General features: G+C 35.6%; 1 protein-coding gene across 4 annotated transcripts in view; it reads right to left on the bottom strand.

Annotated features, from left to right (window-relative positions):
- CFAP20DC (CFAP20 domain containing) overlaps positions 1–22,593 on the bottom strand; it is a 267,799-nt gene that overhangs the window by 77,105 nt on the left and 168,101 nt on the right. For 3 of the 4 annotated variants that reach the window (XM_060164004.1, XM_060164005.1, XM_060164006.1), the window contains 3 exons: positions 21,966–22,088; positions 19,278–19,612; positions 6,648–7,025 (listed from right to left, as the gene is read on the bottom strand). In XM_060164004.1, the coding sequence (XP_060019987.1) occupies positions 6,648–7,025; positions 19,278–19,612; positions 21,966–22,088 (836 nt within the window). Of the gene's footprint in view, positions 1–6,647; positions 7,026–19,277; positions 19,613–21,965; positions 22,089–22,593 lie in introns of those variants that run through there. The other variant, XM_060164007.1, reaches the window with a different exon arrangement.

The following is a 22,593-nucleotide window of genomic DNA, read 5'->3' as shown; positions in this document are numbered from 1 at the left end:
TCTTTTCTGACCACAAAGCTATGAGACTCGATATCAATTACAGGAAAAGATCTGTAAAAATTACAAACAGATGGAGGCTAAACAATACACTACTTAATAATGAAGTGATCACTGAAGAAATCAAAGAGGAAATCAAAAAATACCTAGAAACAAATGACAATGGAGACACGATGACCCAAAATCCATGGGATGCAGCAAAAGCAGTTCTGAAGGAAGTTTATAGCAATACAATCCTACCTCAAGAAACAGGAAACATCTCGAATAAACAACCTAACCTTGCACCTAAAGCAATTAGAGAAAGAAGAACAAAAGAACCCCAAAGTTAGCAGAAGGAAAGAAATCATAAAAATCAGATCAGAAATAAATGAAAAAGAAATGAAGGAAACGATAGCAAAGATCAATAAAACTAAAAGCTGGTTCTTTGAGAAGATAAACAAAATTGATAAGCCATTAGCCAGACTCATCAAGAAGAAAAGGAAGAAGACTTAAATCAATAGAATTAGAAATGAAAAAGGAGAAGTAACAACTGACCCTGCAGAAATACAAAAGATCATGAGAGATTACTACAAGCAGCTCTATGCCAATAAAATGGACAAACTGGAAGAAATGGACAAATTCTTAGAAATGCACAACCTGCCAAGACTGAATCAAGAAGAAATAGAAAATATGAACAGACCAATCAGAAGCACTGAAATTGAAATTTGTGATTAAAAATCTTCCAACAAACAAAAGCCCAGGACCAGATGGCTTCACAGGCAAATTCTATCAATCATTTAGAGAAGAGCTAATACCTATGCTTCTCAAACTCTTCCAAAATATAGCAGAGGGAGGAACACTCCCAAACTCATTCAACGAGGCCACCATCACCCTGATACCAAAACCAGACAAGGATGTCACAAAGAAAGAAAATTACAGGCCATTATCACTGATGAACATAGATGCAAAAATCCTCAACAAAATACTAGCAAACAGGGCTTCCCTGGTGGTGCAGTGGTTGAGAGTCCGCCTGCTGATGCAGGGGACGTGGGTTCGTGCTCCGGTCCTGGAAGATCCCACATGCCGCGGAGCAGCTGGGCCCGTGAGCCATGGCCGCTGAGCCTGCGCGTCCGGAGCCTGTGCTCCATAGCGCGAAAGGCCGCAACAGTGAGAGGCCTGCGTAACGTAAAAAAAAAAAAAAAAACTAGCATACAGAATCCAATAGCACATTAAACGGATCACACAACATGATCAAGTGGGGTTTATTCCAGGAATGCAAGGATTCTTCAATATACGCAAATCAATCAACATGATACACCATATTAACAAATTGAAGGAGAAAAACCATATGATCATCTCAATAGATGCAGAGAAAGCTTTCGACAAAATTCAACACCCGTTTATGATAAAAACCCTGCAGAAAGTAGGCACAGAGGGAACTTTCCTCAACATAATAAAGGCCATATATGACAAACCCACAGCCAATATCGTCCTCAATGGTGAAAAACTGAAAGCATTTCCACTAAGATCAGGAACAAGACAAGGTTGCCCACTATCACCACTCTTATTCAACATAGTTTTGGAAGTTTTAGCCACAGTAATCAGAGCAGAAAAGGAAATAAAAGGAATCCAAATCGCAAAAGAAAAAGCAAAGCTGTCACTGTTTGCAGATGACATGATACTATGCATAGAGAATCCTAAAGATGCTACCAGAAAAACACTAGAGCTAATCAATGAATTTGGTAAAGTAGCAGGATACAAAATTAATGCACAGAAATCTCTTGCATTCCCATGCACTAATGATGAAAAATCTGAAAGAGAAATTAAGGAAACACTCCCATTTACCATTGCAACAAAAAGAATAAAATACCTAGGAATAAACCTACCTAGGGAGACAAAAGACCTGTATGCAGGAAAGTATAAGACACTGATGAAAGATATTAAAGATGATACCAACAGATGGAGAGATATACCATGTTCTTGGATTGGAAGAATCAATATTATGAAAATGACTATACTACCCAAAGCAATCTACAGATTCAATGCAATCCCTATCAAATTACCAATGGCATTTTTTATGGAACTAGAACAAATAATCTTAAAATTTGTATGGAGACACAAAAGACCCCGAAGAGCCAAAGCAGTCTTGAGGGAAAAAAACGGAGTGGAAGGAATCAGATTCCCTGACTTCAGACTATAATACAAAGCTACAGTAATCAAGATGGTACTGGCACAAAAGCAGAAACTTAGATCAATGGAACAAGAGAGAAAGCCCAGAGAAAAACCCATGCACCTATGGTCAACTAATCTATGACAAAGGAGGCAAGGATATACAATGGAGAAAAGACAGTCTCTTCAATAAGTGGTGCTGGGAAAACTGGACAGCTACATGTAAAAGAATGAAATTAGAACACTCCCTAACACCATACATAAAAATAAACTCAAAACGGATTCGAGACCTAAATGTAAGACTGGACACTATCAAACTCTTAGAGGAAAACATAGGAAGAGCACTCTTTGAGATAAATCACAGCAAGATGTTTTTTTGATCCACCTCCTAGAGTATTGGAAATAAAAACAAAAATAAACAAATGGGACCTAATGAACCTTCAAAGCTTTTGCACAGCAAAGGAAACCATAAACAAGACCAAAAGACAACCCTCAGAATGGGAGAAAATATTTGCAAACGATTCAATGGACAAAGGATTAATCTCCAAAATATATAAATAGCTCATGCAGCTCAGCATTAAAGAAACAAATGACCCAATGCAAAAGTGGGCAGAAGACCTAAATAGACATTTCTCCAAAGAAGACATACAGATGGCCAAGAAGCACACGCAAAGCTGCTCAACATCACTAATTATTAGAGAAATGCAAATCAAAATTACAATGAGGTATCACCTCACACCAGTTAGAATGGGCATCATCAGAAAATCTACAAACAACAAATGCTGGAGAGGGTGTGGAGAAAAGGGAACCCTCTTGCACTGTTGGTGGGAATGTAAATTGATACAGCCACTATGGAGAACCGTATGGAGGTTCCTTAAAAAACTAAAAATAGAATTACCATATGACCCAGCAATCCCACTACTGGGCATATATCCAGAGAAAACCATAATTCAAAAAGGCACATGCAATGCAATATTCATTGCAGCACTATTTAAAATAGCCAGGTCATGGAAGCAACCTAAATGCGCATCGACAGACGAATGGATAAAGAAGTTGTGGTACATATATACAATGGAATATTACTCAGCCATAAAAAGGAACGAAACTGGGTCATTTGTTGAGATGTGGATGGATCTAGAGACTGTCATACAGAGTGAAGTAAGTCAGAAAGAGAAAAACAAATATCATATATTAATGCATATATGTGGAACCTAGAAAAAAGGTACAGATGAACTGGTTTGCAGGGCAGAATTTGGGACACAGATGTAGAGAACAGACGTATGGACACCAAGGGGGGAAAGCCGTGGGGTGGGGTGGGGATGGTGGTGTGATGAATTGGGGGATTGGGATTGACATGTATACATTGATGTGTATAAAATTGATGAATAATAAGAACCTGCTGTATAAAAAAAATAAAATACAATTAAAAAATTTAAAAAAAAGACAACAGAAAATGTCAGTCAAACTAAGAACTGGTTCTTTGAAAAGATAAACAAAATTGATAAACCTTTAGCTAAACTCACTAAGAAAAAAAGAAGGCTGTGATAAATAAAATCAGAAATGAAAGAGGATAAATAATAGATATCACAGAAAGACAAAGGATTATAAGAGAATAGTATGAACACAAATTAGACATGTTATGCTGACAAATTTGACAACCTAAGAAATGGACAAACTCTTAGACATAAGAGTTTCATACAACCTTCCAAGACTGAATCATGGAGGAACAGAAAATCTGAATAGACTGATCACTAATAAAAAGACTGAAACATTAATCAAAAACCTCCCCAAAAGAAAAGTTCAGGACGAGATGTCTTCACAGGTGAACTCTGTCAAATATTCAAAGAAGATTTAATACCTATCATTTTCAAACTCTTCAAAAAATTAAAGAGGAAGGAATCATTCCAAACTCATTTTACGAGGCCAACATTACTGTTATGCCAAAACCAGACTAACTCAACACAAAAAAAGAAAATTACAGACCAATATCTTTGATGAACATACATGCAAAAATCGTCAACAAAATATGAGCCAACCAAATACAGCAATACATTAAAAGGACCATATTCCTTGATAAAGTGGGGCTGATTCCAGGGATGCAAACATGGCTCAACATTCACAAATAAATAAATGGGATATACCACATTAATAAAACAAAGGAAAAAAAGCATATGATCATCTCAGTAGATGCAGAAAAAGCATTTGACCAGATTCAACACCCATTTCTGATAAAAATCTCTCAATAAAATAGGTACAGAAAGAACGTACTTCAACATAGTACAGGTCATATATGACAAACTCATAGCTAACATCACACTAAATGGTGAAAAATTGAAAGCTATCCCTCTAAAATCAGGAAAAAGACAAGGATGCCCAAGGATGCCCACTCTCACCACTCTTATTCAACACAGTATTGGAAGTCCTAGCCAGAGCAATTAGGCAATAAAAAGAGAGAAAAGGCATTCCAGTTAGAAAGGAAGAAGTAAAACTGTCACTATTTGCAGATGACATGATTTTATATAGAGAGAATCCTTAAGACTCCACCAAAAAAACATTAGAAATAATAAACAAATACGGTATAGTTGCAAGGTACAAAATCAACATACAAAAAGTCTGTTGCATTTCTGTATGCTAACAATGAGCTATAAGAAAGAAAAATTAAGAAAACAATCCCAGTGACAATCACAACAAAAAGAATAAAATACCTAGGAATAAATTTAAACAAGGAGGTGAAAGACCTGCAAAGTATAAGACATTGTTGAAAGAAGTTGAAGACACAAATAAATGGAAAGATATTCCGTGCTCATGAATTGGAAGAATTAACATACGGACATTAAAATGTCCATATTACCTAAAGCAATCTACAGATTCGATGCAATCCCTATCAAAATCCCAAGGAATAAAAAATAAATAAAGAAATATTAGTTGATGGTAATGATGTATATATCTATTATCTGCACTAGGTAATCCACTCTAACACGCTTAAAATATAATTGAACCAAAATTTTACACTGTAACACACACAGAATACTTAGGACATGACAAATTTAAAAAAAGCTTTAATGCTTAAAAAAAAGAAATATAAGTGTCATTTGTTCTGCATAGCCTCATTTGTCCTCTAGTTTCTAAGGACAGCGATGGGGGAACTGAAGGAAGAAAAATACTCACACAGGAAGGAAAAAAATCAATCTGATGGACATGAATATAGCCACCAAACTAGCCTAGGGATTTATTCAACGACACTGCTTTACTGTTAACCTTCACTCATATAATTTATTATTTGGGAAACGGCTGCAAAGAGACCAGAAAGTGAATAGAATAACGATGTTTTTATGGCTCCTAATGTAGATTGTTATTGAAAATCTATCAATTTTACTGGCAAACCTTTGGCTCAAAAATAAGATCTTCATTTATAACTTGCAGGCAGTGATAACTCAAATTATGAGAAGTAACTGGGAAATAAAAAATAACTATCATGATAATTATCTTTCTCATTAAAAACATGAGGCATTCTGTAATTGTTGGGATGTGCAAGATACTCTTTTAACATCTGCTGCTACTGAGCTAAAACACATCTAAACAGGAAAGAAAATACATTACTGAGTGTTACTCTTGTACTGTTGGTGGGAATGTAAATTGATACAGCCACTATGCAGAACAGTATGGAGGTTCCTTAAAAAGCTAAAAATAGAACTACCATATGACCCAGCAATCCCATTACTGGGCATATACCCTGAGAAAGCCATAATTCAAAAAGAGTCATGTATGACAATGTTCACTGCAGCTCTATTTACAATAGCCAGGACATGGAAGCAACCTAAGTGTCCATCGACAGATGAATGGATAAAGAAGATGTGGCACATATATACAATGGACTATTACTCTGCCATAAAAAGATACGAAATTGCGTTATTTGTAGGGAGGTGGATGGACCTGGAGTCTGTCATACAGAGTGAAGTTAAGTCAGAAAGAGAAAAACAAATACCGTATGGTAACACATATGTATGGAATCTAAAGAAAAAAAAAAGGTTATGAAGAAACTATGGGCAGGACAGGAATAAAGATGCACATGTAGAGAATGGACTTGAGGACACAGGGAGGGGGAAGGGTAAGCTGGGACGAAGTAAGAGAGTGGCATGGACTTATACATACTACCAAAATAGATAGCTAGTGGGAAGCAGCCGCATAGCACAGGGAGATCAGCTCAGTGCTTTGTGACCACCTAGAGGGGTGGGATAGGGAGGGTGGGAGGGAGACACAAGAGGGAGGAGATATGGGGATATATGTATATGTATAGCTGATTCACTTTGTTATAAAGCAGAAACTGACACACCATTGTAAAGCAATTATACTCCAATAAAGATGTTAAAAAAAAGAAAATACATTACTGATCACCCAAATGATGAAAAATAGATACTGGTGCAAATGTGTGCAAAGTGGTACAGTACAGAACGCAGCAGGGTGTATTGCCCACATATGTAAACCAGAATGAAACCACTTACAGATACTTCAGGAATCGGTTTCAACTTTTCCCCTGAAATTTCCTGTAGGGAGATGTTGTATATCGAAGATGACACTTGATGGGCTGGTAGGTCCTTTGCTTTGATAACAGGACGTGGAATTTTTGGAGAGGATCCACTCCTTCTTCCAGGGGGAGAAAGGCATGGTGTAGGCACCAAACTTGTTTCAAAGTCTTTTTTATCTATCTGCTTCACCAAGGAATTCTGGTTTTCTGATGCTCCTGCTTCTGTGTAGGCAGTTTTTAGATATCCTTTAGTTGTCCAGCTCGCAGTCTTCCCCAGCACGCTCTCTAATGTTAACTGAGTTAACCTTGGAGGACTAGTTGTTGGGCCGGTTGAACCCTGGACACTGTGGTTACCCTATAGAGGAACAAAGTGAAATCATTTTGAGCTGAAACTTGTGGTGAATAAGTTACTGAGTACAAGTTCTTAACAAGTTCATGTATTCTCTGAATAAAGCAAAATACACATACATATACATATATATATACTATTTTATTCTGCAATAAAAAAACCCCTAAAAAACAGCAATGCAAACAGGCATAAATCATTTGCTAAGATGCCCTGCTATGTTTGCCTCTGGTCTTGGTAAAGCATGTTTTTTACCACTGAGTAACAAGAGTACATTTAGGAAATAGTCGCTCAAATATATTCATTCCAAAGAAAGTATGCAAAAGAAGAGGATCCTTAAGAAGTTACCTAAAACTTAGGAATTGTATACTTTGGCTTCCTGATAAGCTAACTCCATGAGAGGAGAAAGAACTGGAACTTACAAAATTTACCTTATTTATGTAGGGAAATGCTACTTTTAAAACAAGCTGGCCTATCAAAGTATTTTTGCCTTATATTTTTGTACAAAAGTTTTACTGTTCAAGAGCAATAGATAATAGAGCATGTTTTGTGAAATATTTTTCTTACGTGAAAATTTCAATTATAGAAAGTATTTTTCCACAAGACATGAACCTCACCAAATATAATTATTTGGAAAGCTGAAAATAAAAGCTAGAAACATTTTACTAATGTACAGTTCTGGAATTATCCCTAAAAATTTTAATTTTTAAAATCTGAGAAAGGAGGAATTACAAACAAAAAAATCAATGGCCATGATGGTAAATAAGGAAAAAGAGAAACAGTGTTATTTCAGTTGGTAGATATTTTTCTGCTATAAAACAATAAATTTAAAGAAAAAACTAATGTGATAATTGCTTATACTTGTCATGAGATTTTTCTAACTTGTCTTATCTGTTATATTTAAACAGATATATTTAATATATTTAATTATATATTTATATATAAATTTAAATATAAATATATTTAATAATAAACAAACAGAACAGAAAAAAATCAACAAAAGCAGAGTACATTTAAAGACATTATTTGATGTCTGAGACTGTACTATCTTACTTTCTGTTTCAGTACACTATTCCACTATCCTTTCATTTATAGCTATACAGAACCAAACATCTGGTTACTCCCCAAATTTGGATTTTTAAACAAAATATTTGAATGACTGATTGAACTGTTCAGCTTCTTCCTGAATGTTTGGTCATCATACACCTCAAGATACAGATCACTATCTAAGGTGAAATTTCCATTTCAGTAGAAGTGAAGTATGTGTAACGGTGAGAGAGTCTGCTTTAGGTTGGGCACAAGACAAGAGAGGAATTTATCAAACCTTTTAATTAGAAGGGATTTATCTGTCTGTGTGTCTGTCATTGTTCTGCCTCTCTTCCTTTCTTCCTCATCACGGGCTACGTATTGCTCTATGTGCTGCAGATGCTAGGAATATAACGGTAGGCCAAAAGTTAATCCCTGCCATCCAGGGACTTTATCCCAAAGACAAGGGGTCACTGAGTGATTTGATGGACGAGAAGAATGTCATGACGGCACAAAACAGAAGGTATGGGAATGAGTTTGTGTGGATATTGTTTGTGGTGTGTCTGAAGTGTCTGTGGAGATAGTAGTAAGGGAGGCCAATTAGGAGACTATTAAATTGGAATGATTAGAAATGCTGAGGTGACTTGCGTTAATTCAGTGGTGGTGATGATGGAGGCTGGACTGATTTGAGAGTTCTGTAGAAGGCAGAGTATGTTGTACTTAGTGACTCTGGAAAGCTTTTACATGGAGTCTGCAATCCTTGACCCTAGTCATGTTATGATTTTCCTTTCTTATGGAAAGCAGTTGGGATTATCAGACAACTGTGGTCTCAAGAAAGGTACACTTGGGTGTAAGAACCTCTCCTAAGAAATAGCTTGCCTATCTGTAGTAAAGAAAGAATTGCAGAGTGTCTAAGGATCTTTTACAAACAGTTCTTCTTGGTATTCATTCTGGGCCTTATTTTCTTTGTCTATGCTGGCTTGATCTTCTGATACGTATATTTCTTTATATATGATGGAGAAATTTATTCAGAGTCCCAGATAGGGGAAAGAAAAGATGGTGATTGGGTGTCAATCCATGGGACCTTAGTTTATGCCCCAAGTGGAAAAATAAGAGAGGTAAGAATATTTCCGCCCTCGTGACAGTACCGCGAGGCCTGAGCTGCAGGCACTGCGCAACTCTCTTTGCTGTACATTTACTGAGTGAGCTTGTCCTTCACCACATCCTGGGAACCCTGAGGATGTTCACATGACTGAAGAACTCTGCCTTCAGGCAGAAAACTGGAAAGAGTGCAAGAGACCTGAAAAATGCCTAGTGCTCTGAGTTACTAGGTAATGGAGTGGTGACACTTGCAATTTTTGTTTCACAGAGACAAAAAGAGAATAAAAGTTTAGCCAGTTTTCTAAAGAAAGGTAAACAGAAAACAGAACAAACAGCTTCCAGGCCTTGGTTTTAAGAAGGTACTGGTGGAACTAGGATAGATTTTTAAAAATTCAGTCTGGTTGCTAGACAGTGCTATATCTTCTCCAACTTAAAAAAAAAAATTCCAGTTTAATTTCCTATAATTGTTATATACAATTGACAATGGGATTTCTGTGACCAGAATACCCTCTACTTATTCGTTTCCATCACATTTTCACAGTAAAAAATAAGCACATGTACGGTGGATTTAAAACAGATTGCCCCTAAAAACAAGCTGGCTAAGGGGAAAAGGTATAATTATAACTCTTTGGACCAGAATCTCTGGATCACTCTGGGATTCCATTTTGTATATGACATAAGTAGAAATTAGGAGCTTTTGCAATAAACGTTAGTTCAATAAATAGTTATTAAGCTCCTACTATGTGTAAGGCATTTTCTAGGGACTATATAAGATATACAGGTAAGAAGAAAAAGACACTGCCCTCGAGAGGCATAAAGTCTAATAGCAGAAAGATAGATACCTACAAAAGTAATAATTTCATAAGGTAGAAGGTAGTAAATTTCATTTAAAAGTTTCAGATGGGGCTTCCCTGGTGGCGCAGTGGTTGAGAGTCCGCCTGCCGATGCAGGGGACACGGGTTCGTGCCCCGGTCCGGGAAGATCCCACATGCCGCGGAGCGGCTGGGCCCGTGAGCCATGGCCGCTGAGCCTGCGTGTCTGGAGCCTGTGCTCCGGAACGGGTGAGGACACAACAGTGAGAGGCCCACGTACCGCAAAAAAAAAAAAGTTTCAGATGTACTATTATGAGAATTTAGAAGAATGCACGGACAGCCTGATGTTTGCTAGATCATTTAAAAGAAACTTTAAAAATCAATACATTTGATAAGAAGTGTATTTTTTCCACCTGTAAGTGGATCAGAGAATTTTTCTTCCTTCTGTAAGTTTACTCAGGTGTATTTCTTTTTGCTTGGCATGAGCAGTGATTATACACACAGAACTATTCATGAGTATGTACAGGGACATTCACCTCACATTTTCCTAAGATATACCCTGGTTTGGAGATGGGTCAAGAAATGGTCAGATTGAGCTGTGTTCCCTAATAGGTATTCATTCTCTTCGTAGTATTGCATTTCCACAGTAATATGTTTCTATGCTATTTTAAATATATGAAAAAGACAAATAACTGGAGAATCTGTCCAGAGCACAAAAGGCTTGCCTATTTTGGCTGCCCCAGAACCACTAATTCTGGTCTATCCCAGATTTTGAAAGGGGAATTAGGATAAATGGGAAAGGCAAGACAATACACGAGACTAACAGGTTGATTTGAGTTGTGTCAGCTTCTATTTTAGAGAGGAAATAAATGGAGAATAAAAAATAGTATAGTATTTACTAGTAGTGGTGCACTGGCAAAACCTTCCTCCTTTCTTTAGTAATGTTTCTGACTTACTAAAATAGATTATATAGGTATAGATGACGTTTATTGCTTTCACATACATAACATATGTGGGCTTGACATGTCTTTGTATTAATTTTATACTAAATAACATATACATTTGTTACATGCATAAGAAGTTTACTATATCTGATTGAAAAATAACCACTTTTCCCCCTTTGGTTTATCATTTAGCTACTGAAAACCTGCAGAGCAATTGAATATAACTGGTCAGAGTAGTAAAGAATTTGTTATGCTGTTTTCATATTCCAATCATCTGTTCATCTGTTTCTCAGAAGAACAAATACAAAATGTTTTTGATTTAACTTAATATATATTTTTTAAAAGTCCAAATCTCTTGAACTGTTTGTCTTCTGGGCTCAGAAACATTTGTTTGTTAAATATTCAATCATGCCCAGTGCCAGGAACATCAATAGAGTTTGTCTGACTAACTGTAGCACAGCATATGTACGCTGAAGATGAGAATGATTTCCCCAAGGAACCAGCACTTCCTCTGTTGAACTACGTTTCTTAAAAGGACATGCAGATGGGCACTTGGACAATAATTTTTGGATGTGCAAAACGAATAGCTCTTGCTGAGTTGTAATTTTAAAAAGATAATTTTAATCACTCAGGAGGGCCACCTACTTGGAGCAGGTGGGACCCAGGCTCTTTGTATTACAACTTTAATGTTGAGTGAGTCAGGATAGAACTCTGTTTTAGCCTTTGTAAAAAGTGGATGATCATGTTTATTTATATTTCAACTGATTTTTAATTCAGTCCACCCAGAAAAAAATCTACATAACACTCTTAAAAGTTCTGAACAAAACACATCTGCAATATTCCACACACACTTTTTTTTTTTTTTTGCGATACGCGGGCCTCTCACTGCTGTGGCCTCTCCCGTTGCGGAGCACAGGCTCCGGACGCGCAGGCTCAGCGGCCATGGCTCACGGCCCGGCCGCTCCACGGCATGTGGGATCTTCCCGGACAGGGGCACGAACCCGTGTCCCCTCCATCGGCAGGCAGACTCTCAACCACTGCGCCACCAGGGAAGCCCTCCACACACACTTTTGATGGCTGTTTTGAATTTGTAATTGAGATAGAGTCAGCAGGAGTTTTACGTTTGTCCAACGTTTTAGTGATTAAATGTGTGAACTGACAGAACCTTTTAGCTGAACAACAGCACTAGCGGACAACAGAGATGATACAGGTATATACTTTGGTTGTCAAATAAAGAGCACAGTTATTTGCACAAATATAGCTAAAGATATTAGTCATAACAGAATGAAAAAAATCATTTCTTCTTTGATGATAGCAAGTTTGACCATTCAAATGTATCTTAAACGTTTTCACTAACAACCATCCCCAAGGAGTATTTCTAACTTCTACCTCTTGAATTTAATAGGAAACTATTAAAATAATACCAAATAAAATGAAAGGAAGATGTGACTGTTTCTAACAAGTAACTAATTCGCAGCATGCTTGATATTACAAGGACTTGGGCAAATTACTTTTGTAAACATCTTTACCTGTAGCCAATGATGCCTCACAGACAAATCATAGCAGAAGTTACAGGGACTGTATTGGATGGGTAAACATCACCATGTGAATATTTGGGGAAAATGATGAGACTCCTTTCATTGTTCAAGACAAAAACATATTTTCCTTATAAGTTAGACTTCATGCTCTTTAACTGATAAAACAAAGGTTTCTTGTGAAAACTCCTATCTATAACCAAATATATATTTATCTGCAAATATTGATCTTTAAGCCAAAGTTGTATGACATTATTCTAAGGAGATAAGAGTTTTATAACCTTCTCTCCCTGCCTATAACAATGAAGGGCCAAGTTACAGGAACCAACTTTTTCAGGGAAGAAGAAAGCTTCAAAAGATAACAATAAAGATATGTAGATGTGAACAGCCTAAAATAAATACTCACATAAAAATAAATATTAAATATGCCTGGTAGGTTTAGAGAGTATGTTATGTTGTAACTCATGATATACAGAAATAAAAATGCAAGCAATACATTCAAAATAGAATTCGTCCATTTTTTTCAAACAAATTGACATTTAAAGTTTTTTAAAGGCTACACAGAAATATAACTGGCCTCATGTAGAGTAAATATCATTTCTATTGTGTGTATATAAATGTGTGTGAGAATGTTATTCAGAATTGCTAGTCAAGCATGTAGGGGTGAGTGGAAAAAAACAATGTAATGAAATAGTTTAACTACTGAGTGCTAAAAAAAAACCCTGAAAGCAACAATACCAGGAAAGCTGAGAGGAAGGACTAAAATGGTCCTTTTAATCTGCTGTTTGTAAATTTGTTTTATAGGCCTTTACAGAGTTAGATGAAGAGAAGATCTAGAAGCTCCTAGCTAATTTGAACACTATAAGTAGTCAGTCCACATAATTCATGTTCAAATATGGATAATATTTTGGCTCAAATGTTCTAGTTTGGACTGTTACGTAAGAAAAATTACCTAGCTTTGCAACTATCTACTTTAGTATCTGATACATAGAGTTTGGAGAAAATGACTATATTTCTAGAATCCACCAGAGGGCAGACAGCAGAAGCAAGAACTACAATCCTGCAGCCTGTGGAACAAAAACCACATTCACAGAAAGACAGACAAGATGAAAAGGCAGAGGGCTATGTACCAGATGAAGGAACAAGATAAAACCCCAGAAAAACACCTAAATGAAGTGGAGATAGGCAACCTTCCAGAAAAAGAATTCAGAATAATGACAGTGAAGATGATCCAGGACCTCGGACAAAGAATGGAGGCAAAGATTGAGAAGATGCAAGAAATGTTTAACAAAGACCTAGAAGAATTAAAGAACAAACACCTAGAAGAATTAAAGAACAAACAGAGATGAACAATACAATAACTGAAATGAAATGCAATCCCTATCAAATTACCAATGGCATATTTTACAGAATTAGAACAAAAAATCTTAAAATTTGTATGGAGACACAAAAGACCCCGAATAGCCAAAGCAGTCTTGAGGGAAAAAAACGGAGCTAGAGGAATCAGGCTCCTGGACTTCAGACTATACTACAAAGCCACAATAATCAAGACAATATGGTACTGGCACAAAAACAGAAATATAGATCAATGGAACAGGATAGAAAGTCCAGAGATAAACCCACGCACCAATGGTCAACTAATTTATGACAATGGAGGCAAGGATATACAATGGAGAAAAGACAGTGTCTTCAATAAGTGGTGCTGGGAAAACTGGACAGCTACATGTAAAAGAATGAAATTAGAACACTCCCTAACACCATACACAAAAGTAAATCAAAATGGATTAGAGACCTAAATGTAAGACCGGACACTATCAAACTCTTAGAGGAAAACATGGGAACAACACTCTTTGACATAAATGACAGCAAGATCTTTTTTGACTCACCTCCTAGAGTAATGGAAATAAAAACAAAAATAAACAAATGGGACCTAATGAAACTTAAAAGCTTTTGCACAGAAAAGGAAACCATAAACAAGATGAAAAGACAACCCTCAGAATGGGAGAAAGTATTTGCAAATGAATCATCAGACAAAGCATTAATCTCCAAAATATATAAACAGCTCATGCAGCTCAATATTAAAAAAAACAAACAACCCAATCAAAAAATGGTCAGAAGACCTAAATAGACATTTCTCCTAAGAAGACATACCGATGGCCAAGAAGCACATGAAAAGCTGCTCAACATCACTAATTATTAGAGAAATGCAAATCAAAACTACAGTGAGGTATCACCGCACACCAGTTAGAATGGGCATCATCAGAAAATCTACAAACAACAAATGCTGGAGAGGGTGTGGAGAAAAGGGAACCCTCTTGAACTGGTGGTGGTAGGAATGTAAATTGATACAGCCACTATGGAGAACCATATGGAGGTTCCTTAAAAAACTAAAAATAGAATTACCATATGACCCAGCAATCCCACTACTGGGCATATACCCTGAGAAATCCATAATTCAAAAAGACACATGCACCCCAATGTTCACTGCAGCACTATTTACAATAGCCAGGACATGGAAGCAACCTAAATGCCCACTGACAGATGAATAGATAAAGAAGATGTGGTACATATATACAATGGAATATTACTCAGCCATAAAAAAGGAACGAAATGGCGTCATTTGTAGAGACGTGGATGGATCTAGAGACTGTCACACAGAGTGAAGTAAGTCAGAAAGAGAAAAACAAATATCATATATTAATGCATATATGTGGAACCTAGAAAAAAGGTACAGATGAACTGGTTTGCAGGGCAGAAATTGAGACACAGATGCAGAGAACAAACGTATGGACACCAAGGGGGGAAAGTGGTGGTGGTGGTGGTATGAATTGGGAGATTGGTATTGACATGTATACACTAATATGTATAAAATGGATAACTAATAAGAACCTGCTGTATAAAAAAATAAATAAAAGAAAATTCAAAAAAAAAAAAAAGGAGTTAAGGAAATGTGCCCAAGCTCAATTCCAGGTTCATCTTGCTCGGGCATATGACCTTGAACAAGCTATGTCACTGTTCTGACCCTTACTCTGTTCATCTATAAAATGGTGTCACAGGTAGTAACTAATTCCCCTGTAGGCGTATATAATGTTTTGCCTAATGGCACCAACTATTATTAAGTGTCCAATTATTATTAAGTCCTAATGGCACTAGCTATTATTAAGTGTCCTACTATTGTTAGGTCCAAATTCAGTATATTGATTCATAGAGCTCACAATAATTTCTATCAATATTTCTACATTTCTACATCCAAATTACAACCAACTACACTGACATGGCAATTAGATGGCATTATGTTTCCACAGAAAAATCTTTATTTGGCTGTAGGGCCAAAACCTACAAAACAAAACAAAACAAAACAAAACAAAAGGAAGAAAATGACTATATTTCTAGATAAAAAATTGAATTAGAGAAGTAATAAAATACTAATATAAAGCTAAGTATTTCAAATCACCAACCAGCTATATATACCCAAAGCCACGTTGGGAATAATGGCATAAAATACAAAACAGAGATGATAATAGTAACATGCTTTTTTTTTTCTTTCAGAAGCTGCAACTGTATGAAGTGTACTCTGTTTTAACAGCTTTCCTAGATAATTCATTTTACGTGGTAGTCTTATTTTATAACTCACCACCAGATATATTTCCATAGTGTGCTTTTCAGATAAGAAGTACAAATTCAAAATTAATTGAGTATCAGGAAAATTAGTATATATGTCTGCCTAGGGAATAAAATATATAGTAAAGCCAAGACTATGATGAGAATATGCAAAAAAAAAATCATACTTTTAAGGCTCTCACACTGATGAAGATCTCAAATGTGAACTGATTATTAGGGACTTAAACTACAATCATTGAAAGCTTATTTTAATTAGTCTTTACTGTCATATGTGTATTTTTTCTCTATCATAATACCATGACTGTGCCTAGTTTTTTGCTTCTGAATACATCTAACTTCCCTTTAAAAATATTCAAATGGTCTAACACCAAATAAAGTCTTTTAACTACAAGTTATAAACTTCAAGCATAATAAGTAATGCAATTATTACTCATCTGTCTACCATTATTTATAGCATGACATTGTTTTCCTTAGATATAATAGTGTTACTCTAACGATATAACATTCTACAATAATGCAACTAGGGACTTCCCATGTGGTCCAGTGGGTAAGACTCCAAGCTCCCAATGCAGGGGGCCCAGGTTTGATCCCTGGTCAGGGAACTAGATCCCACATGCATGCTGCAACTAAGAGTTCGCATGGTGCAACTAAAAAAAAGATCCCGCACACCGCAACGAAGATCCTGAGTGCCGCAACTAAGACCTGGAGCAGCCAAAATAAATAAATTAATTAAAAGAAAAGAAAAGAAATGAAAGGCAAGTTTAAAAATAAATAAAATAATGCAACAATAGTAAGAATGCCTAAATCAACTGATTTTTCTTCAAAGACTATATGTAAGTAAACATTTAAGATATGAAATCTGTAGATGAGTGGGATGGGGGGGTGGGAGGGAGGTCCAAGAGTGAGGGGATATATGTATACATATAGCTGACACACTTCATTGTATAGCAGAAACTAACACAACATTGTAAAGCAATTATACTCCAAAAAAAAAACAAAACAAAAAAAAACCCCCCAAAACAAAAAACTAAGCATCCAGAACATGAAGACAGATTCACTGTATTTTGAGAGCAAAACAAAGAAAGTGTTTTGTAATTTTGACAGATTAAATTAAAACTTATTCTTAAAAAATAAATAAAATAAAGTACGTAATCTAATTTCCCTTTGACTTATATAATAAATGGGAGAAATAATCCTACAGGAAAAGAATTTACAAAAAGCTCCCAAAAAACCAATTTGATAAAAAAGGGATCATTACAAATTCTAGAACTTGTTTAAATATAGCCTAGCACTTTTGTTAGTCATCTGTATTTTAGTTTGTATCTTGTTATTGCCTCTAACAGCAAACCTCAAAGCTTGCATAACGTGGCAAGGCTTCTGCCCCTCTCTCTGGCTGCCACTCTTAGTAGGCTCTGACTAAAGGTGGGCCAGGGCAGGTGTTAGCAATGATATCGTCCCACTACAGACTCAAGCCATATTCTGATGGTCTTGGGACAGGGGTGACCAGAGAGCTATGCCAATCAGAGCTTTGAAAATGCATGATAAATTAATTTTCAATTTCATGTAGTTGGTAACAAGTACATGTCTGCACAATAAATGTTGAAGGATGTCAGAAGTAGAGTAGCTAGTAGCAAAAGAAAGCACATAAAGTGATAGCAAATTAAAATATTCAGAACTAGTATTCTTCATTTTCCCATAAAGCTCTATTGCTTCTTCTCAAGGTTTTTCCTTCATATAGGTGGAGAGGTAAGTTCCTCATGGGGTGTTATTTAAAGGGCTGTTTCTACATAATACTTCCCTCAAAGTTTTCCAGAGAACTATTATTTCCTACCTGCCATGACATTGCCCCCATCACAGTAATTCTTTTGAGTTAGGTAAGCTGTGCACATGGGAAGGGGATGGGCCTACCCCATTAACAAAATGGTATGATTTATCAGATTAGCCAATTAATACTGTATAAGAATTGACAGCTGGGATGGGGGCAATACTAGATGCTGAAGACATATTCATTTTACAGTTTTATAGCTTAATTTTATGTAGGGTGAAAGGGATAAAGTTGTTCACAGCACATTTAAAATGTACTGTTTATGCATTTATGCATAAAGGGGTTTGTAGTAGGTTTATGTTTGGTATGACTATAGTTTCATCACACTCAGAAGTAAGGAGGTTATAAAAAAGTATTTCCTCATGCACTTTGCTACAGAAACTCATTAAAAGTTGCAAAAAAACATAATTACTGCCTGAACAATCTCACCATATTCTCAACTGGCTCTGAAGGTAGGAGCTGTGGACTTAATGTATATCCCACTGTTGAAAGGGGTATTCTTAATCAGATATAGTTGTTAAAAAAAAGTTTTCTAAGTATACAAAAAAAGTTTTTCTGATTATTTCTATAATTTCTACATATAAATGATTTGTATAATTTCACTAAACCAAAACTTGACTATAATCTGCTTTTAAGATAATTATTTTTTCTAGAAAATATAAATGCCTATTATTAAAGAACAATGCTAAAGAAATTTCATAAATAAATTCATTTCATATGGGGAAAAAGAGTTATATTAAGTTTTAAACAAATGTTTCAGAACTACACTAGTTTGATATTTAATTAGTTATTAAAAAACTTTTTATGAATTTACTGATTTATGAGATATAGGTGTATTCTAAATAATTGCAAACAGAAAACCTCCTGTAAGGCAAGCCCCAGCACTAATCCATGATTCATTACTTAAACTTTAATTGGCACAACTCTTGAAATTCTGGAACCATATGGAAAATAATGAGTCCTAATAGGTCTAAGGTGAAAAGATGGCAGGGGAGTTAGGAAGCCAGAAAAGTGTCAATTCAGAATGCTTAGCAACTGCAACACAATTTCCCCAGAGATCTAGAACAATGTGTTCTCAATATTTTACTGGACATGCTATCATATAACTAAACTGCATATTATTTCTCACTCTGTGAGGCAAAGGTTAAAATGAAAAAAGAAAATCAAACCAAAAACTGGTTTCCATAATTAAAAATGAAAATGGCTGACTGTTAATAAAAAAGGCAGCAATTTAGAGTTACCATAACAATCTGAGGCAACTGTTGACTAACATTGCAATCTGCTGCATTTTTATAAATAGCAGTTGACGTCCCCTCTTTCATTTCAACTAGTTTTAGTGCTTAGTTGGAGACAACAGAACTGTGCTTTGGAACTATTTCACTCATCAAGCAACGTACCTCTTCGGTGCTATCACCACCGTAAAAATCATCCTCCAATTGGGTGTCTCTCCTTATTACACTGGTATCCTCTTTTAGATCCAAAATAAATGGGCACCCCTCTGGGGACATATTCTGAGTCTTTCCATGAGGTGCTGATCGTGGTCTTGATGAAAAAGTAAAAATATCCTTTGGAACAATCTGGGTTTCCTCTGTCTGTTGGTCACGTTCATTTTTCTTGCTGGCTTCTAGCCACAGGTGTGAGGTGTTGCAGGAGTTTTCATCCAGAAGTAGAGACTGCGTGCTGGAGGCCAAATGGGGGATGTGGTCATCATTTTCAGGAAATATCCACTCATCTGACATTTGCAAAAGATGACAAAAATTAGAGCAGTGTTCCATAAGTGTTATTTTAGGCAGGTAGTTAGGTTAACATTCCTTCTTGTTGAAACAGAGATTTATCAAATAATGCAAAAGCCAAGGAAGGCAATTTATCCACCATCTTGTAACCTGCTAAACATTTAACCCACAGATAGTGCTTATAGATACGGGCAACTCATTTGTACTTCCTCTCCATCTGAGTTGAAACACTGGCCAGGAAATTTGTAAGTCTGAAATAATTATCACCTGTCTTGCAGCAAGTTCTTTATAGCACAGCCTCATTAATTTGGTATTTCAGAGGGGGAAAATCTTCCAAATTTAAAAGGGTTTGAGTTACTAATTTCTTTTAATTTCAGGGGGACAGAGTACTTAACAAGCTCTTTAAACAAAGTATCTGGGCCTTGTTCAGATTATAAAACATGGAGGAGAGGAAAACCACGAAAAGGCTGACAGTCTTTCCCTCTCCATTCTACTCATCGGTACAGGACAATTCATAGATTAAACTGCTAGACTTGTCAATAGCAAATCCACAGAAATATTTGTTAATGTGACTGGTGAATTCTGCTGGTGAAAAGGACCTTTATGTTCAATTTTAATTTAATTTTAGGAGAGAATGTTTTGACATGAAAATCTTTTTGCACATTGTTTTCTTTAAAAATACTATATACTACAACTGAGATATATTTTTATCAAAATTTTAAAAAAATTTAATCTTTATTCAACATTGAAATAGACTTTATAATTCTATGACTGGAAAAAACAAATCTCTATAATAAACATTATTAAAAGCAGGCTTACTTTCTTCTTTAGAATGACAGCAGGAAAAGTTGAGCATTTTCTCAACTTACTCTTTTTTTTTTTTTAATTTATTTTTTGCTGCATTGTGTCAATGGTGAAAATCTTACAAGAATTCGTGTTCTGCAGAACCACAATGTAGACGTGGTAATTTTACTCCTGACTCTTGAACTATATTTATCATCACAAGAAGAGTAACCAAGAGCTAAGATTTGCTCACTTGAAACTTTAAAGCTAACACTACAAAAGCAAAAGCAGAAAGCAAACAGAAAGACCTTTAATAAAAATTATATTGATGGCACAAATAGAATTGTATTCTCAACTGTATTCACCTATTTCTTAACCTAAGACTATGATTATATAACATAACTTGCCTATAAAAAGGGCAATAAATATACATTTCTTAGAGAAAATCTATTAGGGACAAGGCTTTCATATTTTCTGTAGGTAAATGGTCAATAACAGGTTGAATATATCAATACCCAATCTGACCACATTCACAGAAAATGTGGAGGGTCCTGAGTCAGTGTTAGCTGTGGTCAGGTGAAATGAATAGATTCACTGGGTTGTCCTCTTTTGGACAGCAAACTTTTGCCTGGTGCTAAGCACCTAGTAGGTGCTTTGTGAACACAGTAGGTGCTTAGTAAACCTTGAATATGATTACAAAAACCAATGTGTTGCATTATGTACAAGGATACGTAAAGAAAACAGGAGGAAAAGGTCCTGGGAATCTGCATTATGCAATTAAACAACTTGTATGATCTAGCACCAAACATATTATTAACTGTCAAAAAGTCAAAGTAAAAGAAGTGTTCTTACACCAAAAGAACTCTAATTATCTTACTACCACATGCTTCTTTGGAATGTGTAGTTTTACCTCAAGTATTTCAATATCAATTGTAATGAATAATTTGGTGTGTTTTCTTAGGAAAATATGTAAATTACTGTGTAATCACAATATTGCAGCAAACACGATAAATGCAAGAATGATCACCTAAACATCTAATTAGTTTTTCTACACAGTCAGATTTATGCTAGAGACACTAATTGCGCCTAACATTTTAATGAAGGCTTCAACACTGCATAAATAAGACTGACAACCTACAAACAATTTCCATTTATTTTCCTTTTTCCCTAGCTCAAAAACAATTTGCCTTTGTAAAAGTACCACACAGCTGCTAGGCAAGATATGTTGATGGGTTCAATGCTCTACACTCCAACCGTCTCCATTATAAAGAGGATTGGAGAAGTGCAACAATAGATAATCTTCGGGGAGGGTGACAATGTTATATGAAAACCTCAAAGTTTTAAACTTTCATTCTGAACAGGACCACTTGTGCATTAAAACTTGAAAATAAAAATACTCCTTCAACCATTAAAGTCTGACATAAAATTGGGGTTAAAAAGAGATTGAAAAAAATGATATATTTTAGCAAGTGACTGCATCATGACTTTTCAAAATGACTGGGTTTGAAATATTTAACATATTTATATTTTATTAATCGTTAGCAATTATGGTATAATAAAGATGCTAACCTGCTTGATCAGGAGACTGGGGTGCTGGAGAGCTGGGGTTCAATGTCTCTGTTATCTGTTGGAACACACTGGTGAGGACAGTTGTTGCTTTATGTTCATTTCTGTTATTTCCTGAAGAATTGCCTTTATTGGAATAAATATTTTCCTCTATATTACTTCTTTTGATATATATACACATTAGTTTTTGAAGAATGGTACTGTGGTATACTTTTCTATTTGATTATTGAAAAGCAAGTAAGAGGTGACAATACAGATTATATGCAGTTTTTTTCTTTTTCAGGAGAGTATTTTAAGATGAACTCAGCTGCATTTTTGTAGAGGTTCATCTTAAAATTCCTTGATATTTGCATGGGGACATTTTAAATTTAAGTTTTACAATACGCAATAAAAGGAATTCCAAAACCCATACAATTTTTAAAAGGTCCTATATTTTTTACTTTGGTTCCATACAAAATGGAGTGTGTTTTCTTTAAATTACAATTTTTACTGAACTCAACTCTTTTAAATGGAGCTCTTTCCTTCAGCACCTTAAGAAAAATGGATACAGGCCTTATTGCAGAAGTAATTTTTCTATCTACTATTTTATAATGATAACATGAAACCTAGCAAGCAGAATTTTGGCCTACCC

Source organism: Lagenorhynchus albirostris, chromosome 10 (genome assembly GCF_949774975.1).
Source record: "Lagenorhynchus albirostris chromosome 10, mLagAlb1.1, whole genome shotgun sequence".
In the NCBI taxonomy this organism is placed as follows: Eukaryota; Metazoa; Chordata; class Mammalia; order Artiodactyla; family Delphinidae; genus Lagenorhynchus; species Lagenorhynchus albirostris.
This window is presented reverse-complemented; position numbering and strand designations above follow the sequence as displayed.